The sequence below is a fragment of the Furipterus horrens genome, unplaced genomic scaffold, assembly GCF_987537825.1.
Source record: "Furipterus horrens unplaced genomic scaffold, mFurHor1.1.pri manual_scaffold_6, whole genome shotgun sequence".
Lineage (NCBI taxonomy): Eukaryota > Metazoa > Chordata > Mammalia > Chiroptera > Furipteridae > Furipterus > Furipterus horrens.
The window spans coordinates 157,551,859-157,566,723 of NW_028327176.1; the positions used below are offsets into that span (position 1 = coordinate 157,551,859).

Consider the following 14,865-nt stretch of genomic DNA (forward strand, 5'->3'; position numbering starts at 1 on the left):
AAGGAAGCTTAAGATAAAGCTGTTTATTAACAGCATGCTCAAGTTATCCTGAAAATTCAAACTTCCCTGGGAGGATACCAGAAAGTCTTCAGCCCAGGTGTTTCTTGGGGCCACATTCCCATGGACTTGTCAGCCAGGGTTCTCCACCCAAATGGGACAAGGAAGTTGGTTGGACTGGTCATTGGAGCATTCCCCCTCCCTCTTGTAACTGTGGATGGGGCAGCCTCAGGGATGCCCCGTCTCACTGCATGGGAGATCTGATTAGTGGCATGTTCTACCCCTGAAATGCTTTCATGATAATGTTCAAGGTAATGGGATGCTCTTGGAATTTATGGAGACCATTTCACTGATGCAATGACACCATCATAGTGAAAACCTCTCAAATGATGTCTGGCTTGGATGACTCTGTTGGGGCCATGCTTTCCTGTGACAGGAACCCAGTTAAGGCCATGGAACTCTGCAAAATTAATAACTTTCAACACCAGGACAAATGCCAAGACTCCCTATGATGTAAGTGACTGACATCACACAAGTAATTATCCATCCAGTGTCTGTTTTAACTTAAAATATTTTGTCAAAAATGAAGAGGTTTACCTTTTTATATTCAGCAATGCCCAAGGTATTCCAGAGGGTGTATGAAATGCAGGTAGCAATTTTACCCCAAGTTCCACTGCTTTCTTTCGAAATATCTGAAAAGTTAAACAGTTAAGTAAGCTACGGTTGTAAGCAAAACAAAATGTACTATACTACCATCTCACATTTAGCACTTTTCTACTTTAAAATGTTCTATGTATATAAAAAAATTAAGTTTCTTAAATTAAAAGAATTCCCAAATTAATGGAATTACCTAGGAAAGCAGGATGCTCCAAGGGCCATGGTGCTCTGTGGTATTTATTCCAATTCTGTTTGCACATTAGAATCACATAGGGAATTTTAAATAATACTGACATCTGGGTTGCACTCCTAAGACCCTGATTTCTATGGTGTGGGGCTTCCAGATCAGAATATTTTAAAGCATCATGGGCAATGTCAGGTGATTCCAATGTACAAGCCAAGGGAAAATCACTGTTGTTGGCAGATAAGTCTTGGACTGAAAATCAGGAGATCTGGTTCTATTTTCTCTTCAGTTATTTACTAGTGCACAGTGAAAGGAGACCAGAGGGAAGGGGTTTTGGGGGCAGTAAAAGGGAAAATGGACCAAATATACAGTGACAGAAGATGATTTGACTTTAGGTGGTAGGCACCCAATGCAATATACAGATGGTGTATCACAGAAATGTACACTTGAAACCTATATAATTTTATCAACCAATATCACCCCAATAAATTTAATAAAATAATAAAATGAACAACCACAAAAAAAAGAAAAGAAAGAAGTTGTAAAAAGACTTTATTACATAAGGAATCGATATGTCCTCTTAGCCATTTACAATTTTAACTTCCTCTGGTGTTAAGTGTAGGTGATTTGAAAGATACAAAGTTATATTAGGTAGCAATTCTGCCCAGAATTTAGCAGAGAAGATAATATATGCACATCAATGCCTAGAACACAGATCAAGCAAGAGCTGGAGATAAAATGGCCCAGAAGGTCACAGCAGTTCAGTAAGGCTGTGTGGTGGGGACAGTACTTGGGCTAGGGGTTGTGTGCAGCACCTACCGGGGGCTAATGATGCTCGAGACAGGAGGGGGCAGTGGGAAATGCAGGGGGCATCCCCGAAGGCATCAGTCTAAACACAGGTGGAGGCAACTGGCACCTGCACAAGAAACGCAAGAGGCCAGCTTACCTGACCAAGAAAGGGGAATACTGCTGAGTAAGGGCTGGCATAACCAGACAGCACTGGCCTAAATCGTCGAGGGTCATAAAGGTATTCTGTTAAACTGGAGAAGTATTGAAAATTTTTGAGCAGCCAATTCACTTGAGGAAAACCATGCTTTAGGAAGATTAATTAGTTGACTTTCATCCACAGTTTCAGTCCAAAGAAAAGCACTGAGTTAATTTACTCATTGAAGGAAGGACTGCCACAGTTCTGGCAGCTACAGCTGTGGCAGCAGGCAGGAGCCTTGTCCCTTCTCCCTGCCACATTGTGTACCTGAGCATGGGAGCTGGACCTAACATTTTCCTCTTGACGCTTCCTCAAACAAGGGAGATGTGATAAAAGCTGGGGAAGCCATGAAAAGAACGGAGAATACAGCAAAGTCCTCTGCCAGCCAATGGGAAAGCATTCATTGAAGCATTGTCAAAGCAGTTGTGCGTGACTTCTCCAGAGGAAAGGGGTCCAGTCCATGACTCCTGCTCTAAGACCTGTGTCTCCCCACAGACAGATCAGGGTACTTGGGGTCCCACACTGAAGATAATCCAGTAATACCAATGTTGATGCTACTTCAGAAACCCTATTCTTTTGGAATCTTACTCTTATTCAGTAATGAAAGTTAAGAAAGTAGTGTGCTTTATTGTAAAAATCTGATTTACATTCTATTTTGATAAACTAATATTCCTGGAGTTCAGGCATTTGTAGTATATAGAAAGAGCTGAAAAAATAGAGGTACCATGTTTTATCCCACAAATTATTATAACTCTCTTAAAAGTGGACAATTTCCTGTTTCAACAACTACCAGTGTATGGATTGAGAGGAAGAAAAAAAGAAAAAAAAGGCCAAAAGGTATATTCTTCCCCCTCCCTTTCTCTGACTTTAACCTAGAAAATTCCAAGTTTTCTTCTCCTTTTAGGGATTATGGAATTATTGCTCAGCCGTCTCTTGAATTTTTAGTTTCAACTAAACTTTTTAAACTGTTAATTATAGTATTCTGTCACTTACCACAGGTATTATGTTCTAGACCCCCCACAATAGGTGAAAATCCGCAAAGTAGGAATCTTACATTTATTTTAGTATTTACATATATTTTAAGGCTTTATAAACCCTTCCCACACACTTATAAACCATTCCCAGTCCCTTATTAGCCTTTCCCACTCCCTTATTAACCTTTTCCACACTTTTATAAACACTACTTGTGATCTGAAACATATTCTACACTCTTAAACCTATGTAACTTTAACATACATATACAGTACCGCAAAATCCTGTGATAAAGCAAAAAATACGCGATAAATTAAATATAATATTTTAAAAAGTCCCGCGATACAGTGAGCTCGGGATAAGTGAACCGCGATATAGAGAGGGACTACTGTAACTCCTTTTTGAGAAACTTATATGAGATAAAAGTTAAACTATGTAGTTAAAACAGAACCCATGATACTATAATCATATGGCATGTGAGTTAAGGGCTCAGGCTTTAAAAACATTCTTCAAATTGGGTAAGGATAATCTTGGACAAATTGCTTAATCTTCTGTGCCAAAATTTCCTCATTTAAAAGTGGGTAGAGCAATAGCATTTACTATTTTAAAGGTCGCAGAAAGAAATGAATGCATTATTATATTTAAAGAATTTAGGGTACATAACAATCACTCTAAAAGGTTAGTTGTAATTTTTATGGTGATAATGATAATGGTATTTCCCCAAGAAGTTACCCTATTCAGCTGCTTCAAATTCTTTCTTATCTTGGCTTTTACCCAACTGCTGTTTTGGTACCTTCTACTCAGGTTCTGTGTGTGTGCTCTCCCCCATCACACATACTCTTAATCTTAAGCATTCACTCTCAAGAGCTAAGCCCTCAGTTCTCATCGCCTGTTTGCATTCCCACATTCCACTTCCCATTTTAGCTGTCATTCTGTACTATTACTTGTGTGCTCATATCTCAATCTGCATGTCTTGTTGTCTGGCTTCTGACACTTAACTTGTCCAAGATGAAATCAATCATTTAATGTCCCAGGCAAAATTCCGCAGTTCCGTCACTGACACTGACACTGAGTCCCTGGGGCTCGAGAGACCAGGCATTTTGACTTTAGATTTATCGCTTTTCAGTCATTAAGTATCAATGTTAATTTCTCTGAAATGCCTCATATATAGCTCATTCCTTTTCTGTGGTGGTGCATAGTCCGTATTGTTATCCCTGAGTACAATGAAATGGCATGATTAAAAAGAAGGTCCTCCATGCCAATATCCCACTTCCAGGAAATCATATGTAAGCCTGAATCAATTCTTAATGTTTGATTTGTTATCTTCTCCTGAGACATAAAACAGAAGTGTCCTGGAGGAGGAATCCAGATATTTAAAGAAAACATCTTTCGAGCTAACACAGTAAGTATGTAATAAAATTCCAAACGAGCTTGCAAAATTAATATTGTTAAAAGAATAAAGGAGAAATGTCACAAATCTTTCTAAGTGGCAGTTAAGTTTTAACACCTTGGATAATGTGCTGGAAAGCAAATGATCACAAGTACATTAAAGGGTACCGCAGTGCTCCTTCAGATGTGGCGGCAAGACGGAAGCAGTGCTGAACCTGGGCCAGCACTACAGCTTCGGTGAGAAGCCTGGCCCAGTCGCTGAACTTTTCTGGTTCTCAGTTTCCCCAGTAAAATGGGAGAGCAGGGCTCCTAATTTCTACTTTTGATTTGTCACTGATAAAACTAGTATTCAGAAGTCATAGAGCTAGTACTAAAATGAGACTAGCAGAAAAAACAAAATTATGGTCATGTTTTATGGAGATAAGTGTTATCCTGGCGCCTGATTCTTTACTCAGTCGTGGTTTCCAGGGTTTGTTGGTACTTATATTTGGTAGAAAGGATTTTATAAAGTTAAAATGGCAAGATAAAAAATGACAGTTAAGAAAACACAATTCATGCTAATAATAGATTTTTTTTAAAAAAAGACCATGAATAGAGTATTCATGCAATTCACACCAATCAGTTTGAGATGGGCAAACATCTTATGATTCAATGAGAATCTTCAAAAAAATCTGCATTATAGAGATTCTGATTTCATTCACAGTAAAAATAAAAACTAATATAATGTGCCAAAAGAACGGTGGTAAAATATAATGGAATAGCTTCTAAAATAATCTTTCAAGCATGTAACTCACAAATAGGTTTAGATAAAAACATTTATGATCCAAAGTGAAGAATTTCAAAATAACTACACCAAAACTATATCATTTCATTATATTTAAGTAGATCATCACAGTCTTTGATCACTGCTTTAGAAACTTCAGATTTTAGAATCCATCAAATAAAAACATTTGTCTTGTTACTTTATCCTTATAGATAGGATTAGACAAGGCTCTAAAACAAGATGTATGGCTCTCTTTGCTTTTCTAGTCTGCAGATCCCTGAAGAGCTTATGAGAATATTTACATTCCAGAGCGAAGAGTTAGGAAAGAAGAAATGAATAAGAACAGACAGCTCTGGAAAGAACCAGTTTCAGTTCAGGCATGCTACAGTTTGAAGTGCACAATCAACATCAAAGCCTTTCTTCAACTGCTTATGCTGAAAACTTCACTGTTCAAGATCAAATGCTAACTCCCCGTTAGTAAAAGCAGAATTTACCTAGTACTCATTTTTGCTACAAAAAGCATTCAGCACAAGATTTCATAGGTATGATAAATAAAATAACCCGTATATTGTTAGCTGAGTTGATTAACACACATAATATGGGCCAAATTTAATCATTCAACCAATAAATACTGAGCTACTCTGGCTTTTTAGTTGAGAGTGGAACCTCTAACGGTTTAAATATTCAAATAAAGACATGTAAAAATAGTTAATCCAGCAGAAATGTACAGCTGGAAGGGACATCAAAGGTTACATATTTCCATAATTTTGGTACATAGATGAGGAAACTGAAGTTCAGAGAGGCCCTCTTCTACTAGTTAAATACTTTGATGGGGGATGGTTTGATGGCAACTACAGCTAAGTGAATGCCAGATTCAGGCCTTCTCAAATACCTGTCATTCTTTTGACCCAGAGCGACTCTCTTTTGAGTCCCTTGTAAGGGTATGTGCACACATCTTTCCCTTACTGTCTGTTTCTAATCTTCGCACTTTCTCTCTAATTGATTAAAAACAAAACCTGAAGTTTTTAAAATTAAAATAATTACTGGTTATAGTGGTCAAATGGCATTATGAACTTTATTTGTTTTAAGTTTGTTTTAATCAGATGAATACTTTTGTCAATTGTTCTGTTTTTCTTCCCTGTGATTCAATACAATTCAGATTTTAGCCTTTAGGCAATTAGATGAAGAGAGTGTACTTTACTTTCCGGAAAAATTAAAGCACTAAGATCTCCCCAACTTGTTTATTCAAAATATAAAGGATAAGCATGCTAACCTGTCAGTAACCTTGAGTCATAACCAAGAAGAATCAATATAATTGTACCTTAGACTTGAGTTTCTAATTATAATAGTGCAAAATTTAAGAGCAAGAAAAAACTTCTTATAATTTAAAAATCTAGATGAAGGATGCACTACTGAATAGGCATTTTAGACTTAGCTAGTTTTTTAAAAGATATTTATTCTCATGAAAAAATTAACAGCAATTTGATTTTCAAAAAAATGTTTGCTTTTATACTATTCTCTAGTCAAAATGAATATATGTTGATAAATGAATACTGATATCGATTTTTTTCCCCTGAGGGCTCTGATTTCATTTCCAAGTTCCTCAATTGGGAAGATTTTATAAAGTTCAGAGAGCAAGATGAAACATGGGGAGAAATATTGGGGATATTTTCATGTTGTTGTTTAAGGTAGACATTACCAGTATCCGTGTGGGCAGCAAACAATGCTACCTGCTCCTGGAACTTTCCTGTGTTTTCCCTGAGCATAAACCAGAGTCAAGGTGGCCTGGTAATAGACATACTGAACAGGGAATTGGGTGGCCCAAGTTCTAGTTCAGGGCCTTCAACTCACTAGTTCAACAACCATGAAGATGGATCAATTCACTTCTCACTGGTTATGGAACTTTTTTGAGAGATTAGGGGCAAAAATACATAAGTGACAACACCAAGAATTTTATATTGACTGTCTGACATAGGAAATATCTTGAGAAATAATTAAAGTTTATTGTAGAAATAAATGATACAGAGGCGGAAGCTGAGAAACAAATATATAGAATAATAATAGAAAGTTTTATGTCCCTCTTCTAACATGCATTAAATATGAAAATTAAAAATGCACAGAAAAGGAAAGGAAAACCAAAGGCTATAGCTCCTGTGCTTAGTAATACCTAAAGATAATTCTCTTAGATGTTTTAACTCCTAAAGTACCAGCTCAAGAACAGTAAATAACAGCATAATAGTCCAAACTTATATAATACTTAAAGATGGGTTCTTAAGCTGCTCATTTTATCTCAATTTAGGTTTAATAAAAATAGGCAAGTTACCAACATGATGTTTTGAAAAATAACATTTAATATTAGGTAAGTATGCCAAATAGTTTCTTAACAAATATTTCACACCGAAAAGAAAACATCTTTAGGGTCCATAGACATATGAAAGAATGCTCAACACCACTGGCCATCAGAGATGTAAATTAAAACCACAATGAGATACCACCTCACACCAGTCAGAATGGCCATCATCAACAATCAACAAACAACAAGTGCTGGTGAGGATGCAGAGAAAAGGGAACCCTAGTGCACTGCTGGTGGGAATGCAGACTGGTGCAGCCACTGTGGAAAACAGTATGGAATTCCCTCAAAAAACTAAAAATGGAAGTGCCTTTTGATTCAGTGATCCCACTGCTGGGATTATACCCAAAGAATCCAGAAACACCAATTCAAAAGAACCTGTGCACCCCTATGTTCATAGCAGCGCTATTTACAATAGCCAAGTGTTGTTAACAGTCTAAGTGCTCATCAGTAAATGAGTGGATCAAAAAACTGTCATACATTTACATGATGGAATACTACGTAGCCAGAAGAAAGAAGGAACTCCTACCCTTCGTGACAGCATGGATAGAACTGGAGACTATTATACTAAGTGAAATAAACCAGGCGGTGGAAAACAAATACCATATGATCTCACCTATAAGAGGAATCTAATAAACAAAACAAATGAGCAAAATAGAATCAGAAGCATGGAAACAAGGAACAGACTGACAGTGACCAGAGGGGAGGGAGGAGGGGGAGAAGGGAGGGAAGAAAGAGAAGGGTCTAGTCAAGAAACATGTATAAAGGACCCATGGACACGGACAACAGGGTGGGGACTGACTGTGGAAGTGGGGGTGGGGTGAATGGGGTAGGGGAAAGCAACAGGGGAAAATCGGGTTAACTGTAATAGAACAACAACAAAATTTAAAAAAAATCTTTAAATAAACCATAATGTCTGCTAAAGAGATGGAAATTATGAAAGCATGTACCCTATCTGGATGGTATTTGTGAAATCTACCACATAGAGGTTGTTAACATGTGATATCATGGGTTAAAATAGGAACTCTTCTGTTTGTTATTCTGCTTGCAGGTAAACATCACAAATCATTTTAAATATGCAAAACCCAGGCTTGGAAACCTTTGTTCAGTAGAAAGATAAGAGAAAGAAAACAGCCTCATCTATGCAAATATACTGTGATTCCCTGGCATTTTTGTGTTATGAGGCATTCTATGCTAGTAAGTTTTTCCAGATACCAAATCTCACTGCTAAAGAGCATCAAAATATTTATAGTTTAACCTTTTTCTTGGCATCCATTTTAAAAAACATGTTTACCTGTTCTTTTGATTTAGTGAAATGTACAGGGATCCTGTCTTGGTGACTCAGCATCAGCATCGCATGCAGACACTGAGCTGGGGCTGGGAGATCTGGGGCCCAGTCATTAGCTGTCTGGGCTGTATTATCTTGAACATTCACTTAACCCCCTCTGTGCCTCAGTTTCTAGACAGATGAATAAGGAATCATTCTCCCAAACCACAAAATGATTAAAAGTGATTAAATGCACAAGTGCTTTTTAGAGAGCTATAACAATAGTTATCATCATCATTACTCTTTTCTATAAGACAGTAGTACCTTCAGGAATAACTGAAAGATGTTAGAATTTTTGTCCATACACTAAATGGTCCAAAAACTGCTGAGCTTTTATGTCTACATTCTACAGTCCTCCAGTTTCTTTTTGGGATTAGCGATCGGTTCATTACAATGAAGATTACTCACTGTAGAAGTGTATTTGCTTACCTAAGTCACTGAGTAATTTTGTACACAGGGCCTGAAAATAAGTCAAATGTCTCTCCTGAGTCTATCTTTTGGAAAGGAATAAATTTTTAGGAAACTGGCACTTTTTTGTGTCAGATAACTAAATCTGAACTATTAACTCTATAGGTATGAAAAGGCAATATATATTATTTAGCAGTCAGTAATGGTTGCAGATTTACAAAGTAAACTAAATACCCATGTCTACATAGGCTTTGCTTGCTTTTTTGGAAAAAAAATGCAAAATGTAAACTAATCTTTTTTCTTTATTCTATCTAAGTAAATGAAAATCTATCTGGCTGTGCATCAAATCCCATTAAGCTGGTGGCTTTTAATTTTTGCACAACCCTCCTTTATTACATATTATACACTGATACTTCTAAAAGTGCCTTTGGGCACAGAGTTCAAAATTTTATATGTGAGCTGATGGAGGATAATTTTAAATTATTAAATGGTGATGCTGCTGGACAGAAAATTTGGGAGCAGTACAATTGTTCTTATGTTTGTTCCCTCCTTGGAAAGTTGATTAACATCTCAGCATTAGTTTCTTCATCTACAAAGTGAAGAAATATGAGATCTGTCCAGAAAAAGTCCAGCCATTTTTAATATAACAAGAACATTTGCACAACATCTGTGTAACCTGGCAGCCAAGGAGAGTGGACTGGAATGCACACGTGTGAACAATGACGACTTCACCGTACTAGTTATGGGGGTGGTAGACACCATTGAGTAATCATGTGTACTGTGTGGCTGTCATATTCAAAATGACTGAGCGAGGAAAGCACTGAATCTGCATCAGATTTTGCATTAAGCTTGGACATTTCTCTGCAGAAACTAATCGGATGATTCAGAAGGCTGTAGCTATGGGCAACTGGTGACTGGCAGCTTCATCACAACAATGAGCCTGCTCATGCACCACATCTCATGCAGAGTTTTCAGGCATAACATCAAATAACCCAGTTGACTCAGTCCTCTCACTCTTTCAGCCCAGATTTGGTGCCCTATGACTTCTGTTTTTTCCCAATACTAAAATCACTTTTGAAAGGGAAGAGATTTCAGAATGTCAGTAAGATTCAGGAAAATACTATGGGGCAGCTGATGGCAGTTGGGAGAACTGTGTAAGGTCCCAAGGTGCCTGCTTTGAAGGGGACTAATGTATCATTGTTTCTAAGTACAATATTTCCTGTATTTTGTATCTTCTTCAATAAATGTCTCTATTTTTCATATTATATGGGTGGATACCTTCTGGACAGGCCTTGTATACCTTTGCACCTTACAATTTAGAGAAGTTCTTTTTTTAATTCTTTTTTCCACATCCAAATTAAAATAAAAAATGTTCTCATTACACAATGAATATATTCTCATTATAGAAAAATTATAACATTGTGACATAGACAAAAATTATAGAACACCATTAATCCTATACACCCAACACAACTATTAACATCTGAAGTGTCTATCCTTCTAAATGGTATTGATTGTATTTTTTTTTTAGCAAAATGGTATCATTCCACATATACTACGTTATCATGTTCTAAATTATAAATATATCCCAGCAAGTTAACCTACACTAAATACAGCATTCTGTCAGAGGTCAGTCAACATTTTCTGTAAAGGGTCAGACAGCATTTTAGATTTTGAAAACTACATACTCTTTATTTCTCATGTTTTAAAATTTTTTCTCTTATAAATCTTTAATTTGTAAAAACCATTCTTAACTCTGGTAGTACCAAAACAGGCCTCAGGCTGAATTTGGTCAGAATACTGTAGTTCGATTTTCCCTGTTTTATATCAATGGATACATATCTCTAACATCTTTTTGAAACCGCTATATAGTATTCCAGGATATGGATATGCCACAGTTTAGCCAGTCCCTTACTATTTGACTTAGGTTTCCATTATCTTGATATTACAAATAGCAGTAGAATGAACATCCCTGTACGTATTTATATACATGACTATTTCTTCAGGTTAAAAGTTTGAAAGTGGAATTTCTGGTCACAAGGCATTCATCTATTCATTCGCTCATTCACTAATTATAGCTGTAGGGTCAAAACAGCCATAGACAAAATGGGCATGTCTGTAGTTTGAAAACTCCTGGATTATATTAACTTGACTGAAAGCATCTTAAGTACTTTTAATTTAAATTAATAAGTTTAAAAATATTTCATGACAACACTATATTGGTTTTTAATAGGTCAGTTATATTCTTATAGTACCATAAATTATTCAATGAAACAGTGCCTGTATTAATAACAATCACCAGAATATAAAAATGTCACACAACTGAATATTTTTATATTAGAAGAGTTTTGAAAATATAAAATTCAAATAGTTTGAGAGTCACATTCTCTTTAAAATACAAACAATAATAACTAACAGAACACATAACTTATCTTGTTCATTGTGGCCACTCATGAACTATCTGAAGGCTTTTAAAACTATTACACACAGATACACACACTTCAATATACTTTAAACTTTCAAAATTACAAACTTTTAAAAGAAACCCCTTCTATAATTCTAACCTTCTAAAAATGTCAATTCATTTTTCAACAAATATTTATTGAGTGCCTCTGTACTTACTACACGCCAAGTTGCACAAGGCACTTGGAATTTGTAAGTAAACAAGACAACTGTGGTCAATGACTCATAATAACACTTCCTTTTGAAGTATAACAGTGGAGAAACATCCACAGAGTGGTACTTTATGATACACAGGGAAGCATTAAGTATTAACTTCCATTTCTCCTCCAAATATAAAACGAAGATGGACATTAAATATTGTTGTGAGTAGTGCACAAGACAATCAGGCAAATCCTTGACATCATGATGCCTGACCATGTAAAACTGGCAATAGTTTCAGAGATATATAGAAAGACAATTGTCTAGAACTGTAGAGAAAGTTATCATTTAGGTGTATTTGACTATTGTAAATTCAGCTTCAGACGGAGCTGTTAACTAATGCTACTGTGGTTATTAACCATTTTACAATATATAAGTGTATTAAATTGATTATGGCTGCGCTCCCTGAAGTGGGGAGAACCCTGAGATTGTGAAAGAGCCTGTCCCCTGGGAGGCGGGAGGGATCCCTGAGAGGGGCTGGGAAGTGCTGAAGGCAGCTGGGGTTGGAAACCAAATTGGGGCTTGATAGGCTTCTGTATTCCCCGGGGAAAAGTAAACAACTAATGCAGCAGCACAGCTCATGACACCGCTTGCACAGAGCCCGTGCAGGGCCAAAAAGGTCACACAGATATGTAACAAGGTGACACCCAGCCTCTGGCAGAAATGCAATGCCCCCTGCGGCTAGAAAACCCTCCTAACTCGCTTTCTGCTCATGGCGGCGGGAAGAGGGGCACAAACACGGTGTGGGCTGATGCTTATGGTGGACATTGGCCTGAATTGGCTGGGTAATTGAACACCCCCACAGTGCACAGGATTTGAGGGGAAAAGATTTAAAGTGAAGGGCTTGCAGATGCCCTTCTCATTTTGTGTTCCCCTTGTTTGCACAGTCAGGGGCCAGCTCAGGGAGGCTGAGTCTCATCAGCAGGACATGCGCCCTGCCAGTGGAGGGCCCACAAGATGATGGGCCCGGCTTGCAAATCTTGTGTTGCCCTGCTTGCATGGTCAGAAGCAGGCTCTTGGGGTACACACACCTTGTCAGCAGTGGGCTCAGCGGGACACTGCGGCCAGTGCCACACGGCATGCGTCCTGGGCTGTTCCCATTCTCTCAGGAAAGTTTGCTCGCCCCAGGGGTGCAAGTGGCTTAAATACCAGGGCTCAGTGAACTGAGTACTTAGCAAGACCAGCTGCAGTGATCTGACAGTGCTCCCTGGCCCCTGGAGGACCGGAGAGCTGCGGCAAGGCAATGGAGATGCTGGCCTCACAAGTGTGCGCACCAGAAAGAGATCCTGGAGCTGGAGAGATGGAGACTCATCCCTCTATCCATATAGCAGCTTTGGGCCAGAAAGTGGCAGATAAGAATGGGGGTGGGGGTGGGGTGTCCTTGGGCAAGGATTTGGATTTCAGTATTTTTGCGAATAAGAAAGGGGATTTCTGTATTTTGCTGAACAGAATAACTTGAAGTAGGGGGGCCCCTGGCTCCCCCAAATTGGACAACCTGCTAATAAAAACCTTTTCCTTCCCCACCAATTATTGTGTTATGCTTGTGTATGGTGGCAGGTGGCAGAATCCCAATTTTCCCTGTAATAAAATCACCATCAATGTACATCTTATAAGTCAATTATATGTCAATTAAAGCGAAAAAAAACAAAAAAAAAAAAAGTAAGGCTCAAAGTTCTGAGGTAAAGCACAGTGGGAGAAACATCGCAAAGATAAAAGGGAAGGGAAAACCTAAGCGCCCAAACTGGAGTCTACAGTCCAGTCTACAGGCCAGGCAGCGACCTCACAGAAACAAGGTGAAAAGAAATGGAGACAAGTTCTTCTAACATTAAACAAAAGGCAATGCACTGGGTAAAAACTGGAGACAAGGCTGAAAATTTCGTCTGTTAACAAAACAGAATGAGAGTGGAGTATTATCACTTTGTCCCTAATGTTAGTCACTCCAAGGCAGTACCATTGAAGACAAATAACAGAACCATGAGAAGAAGCAACTATCTTTTTTTAAGGGGCTGCGAAAGGGAAATAAAAAACAAAAATCCTGGCACAGTCCAACATGGATCTTGAACTTTGAGGAACTAAGATTTAAAAAAAATTCTTTAAAAATCTTCATTATGTATTAATGATAGAAATTTGTGTCTATGAGAGGGCTCTTCTATTTGCTTTATTTAACTGGAGTTTTCCTTAAAGTAAATGAAGCACCAAATAGCTTACACTGCATTTGATACAATCTTTGTTAGATTTTAGGAAGGAGTTCATAATGATTTCCCATAGAGGAAATGTTTCCCTCAATTCTTGATTTGGTAAATTAGGGTATGGTGATAACCAAATCTGGATGTCGATTTTCGTAGTTCATTTTTTTCAAGAAAGGAATCCTGTTGATTGCATGATACTAGGTCAGTGGTTCTCAAAGCGTGGTTCTTAGATAACCCGTGGCCTCAGCATCACCTGGGAACTTGTAAGAAATATAATTTATCAGGCCTCTATCCAAAATTACAGAATAAGAAACCTTGAGAGTGGGAACCATAAATCTGTTCTGATAAGCTTTCCTGGGGATTCTGATATGCTACAAAGTTTAAGAAGCACTGAATTTCTCAGAAGATGGATATAGGTAATTCAGTAAGAATGGGAAATAAATTGATTAAAAACAATACTTTAATCAAAAATACTTACACCACAGGTATTACACTGTTTCTGCAGTGAATCAAGCAAAAATCTTTAATAATCTTTAAGTTTAGCAAACAGTGCAAGGGGTATTAAGCCATGTGATGCTGAATTTGCAGTTTAACAGCCAACTCTCCATTTGCTTTTGCCTGATATTTAAGAGCAAATGGGACAGCCAATTCCTAAATGAATGGCAGTCATGACTATAATTTCAGTCTTATGTGCTTGCCACTGTGGTTTAGGAGCTTGTTTTACTGTTAAGTCATGTCTCTAAGTCACTTAATAGCGTTAGAATGGAAAGATATGGTCAAATTTATGAGGCCAAGAACGAACCTCCTGTGAGTACTTTATACCACACTGAGAATCTAATTATTGGTTCACAACACAGCATTTATTAGTTTTTTCTCCCTTTATACAGACTCTGTTGAAAATCAGCACACAATGGTATTTAGTTTTAAAGGGCCATTTATATGTAAAGTAGCTCTTGTATCTATTTGTGGTAGTTCACAGGTAA

The 14,865-nt window shown here is 37.6% G+C and overlaps 1 protein-coding gene across 1 annotated transcript in view; it reads right to left on the minus strand.

Annotated features, from left to right (window-relative positions):
* The window catches only part of MAN1A1 (mannosidase alpha class 1A member 1), a 150,027-nt gene that overhangs the window by 63,243 nt on the left and 71,919 nt on the right, over positions 1-14,865 (minus strand). Inside the window, exon 6 of the mRNA XM_090279800.1 lies at positions 595-689. Coding sequence (XP_090135926.1) covers positions 595-689 — 95 coding nt within the window. The remainder of the gene's footprint in view (positions 1-594; positions 690-14,865) is intronic.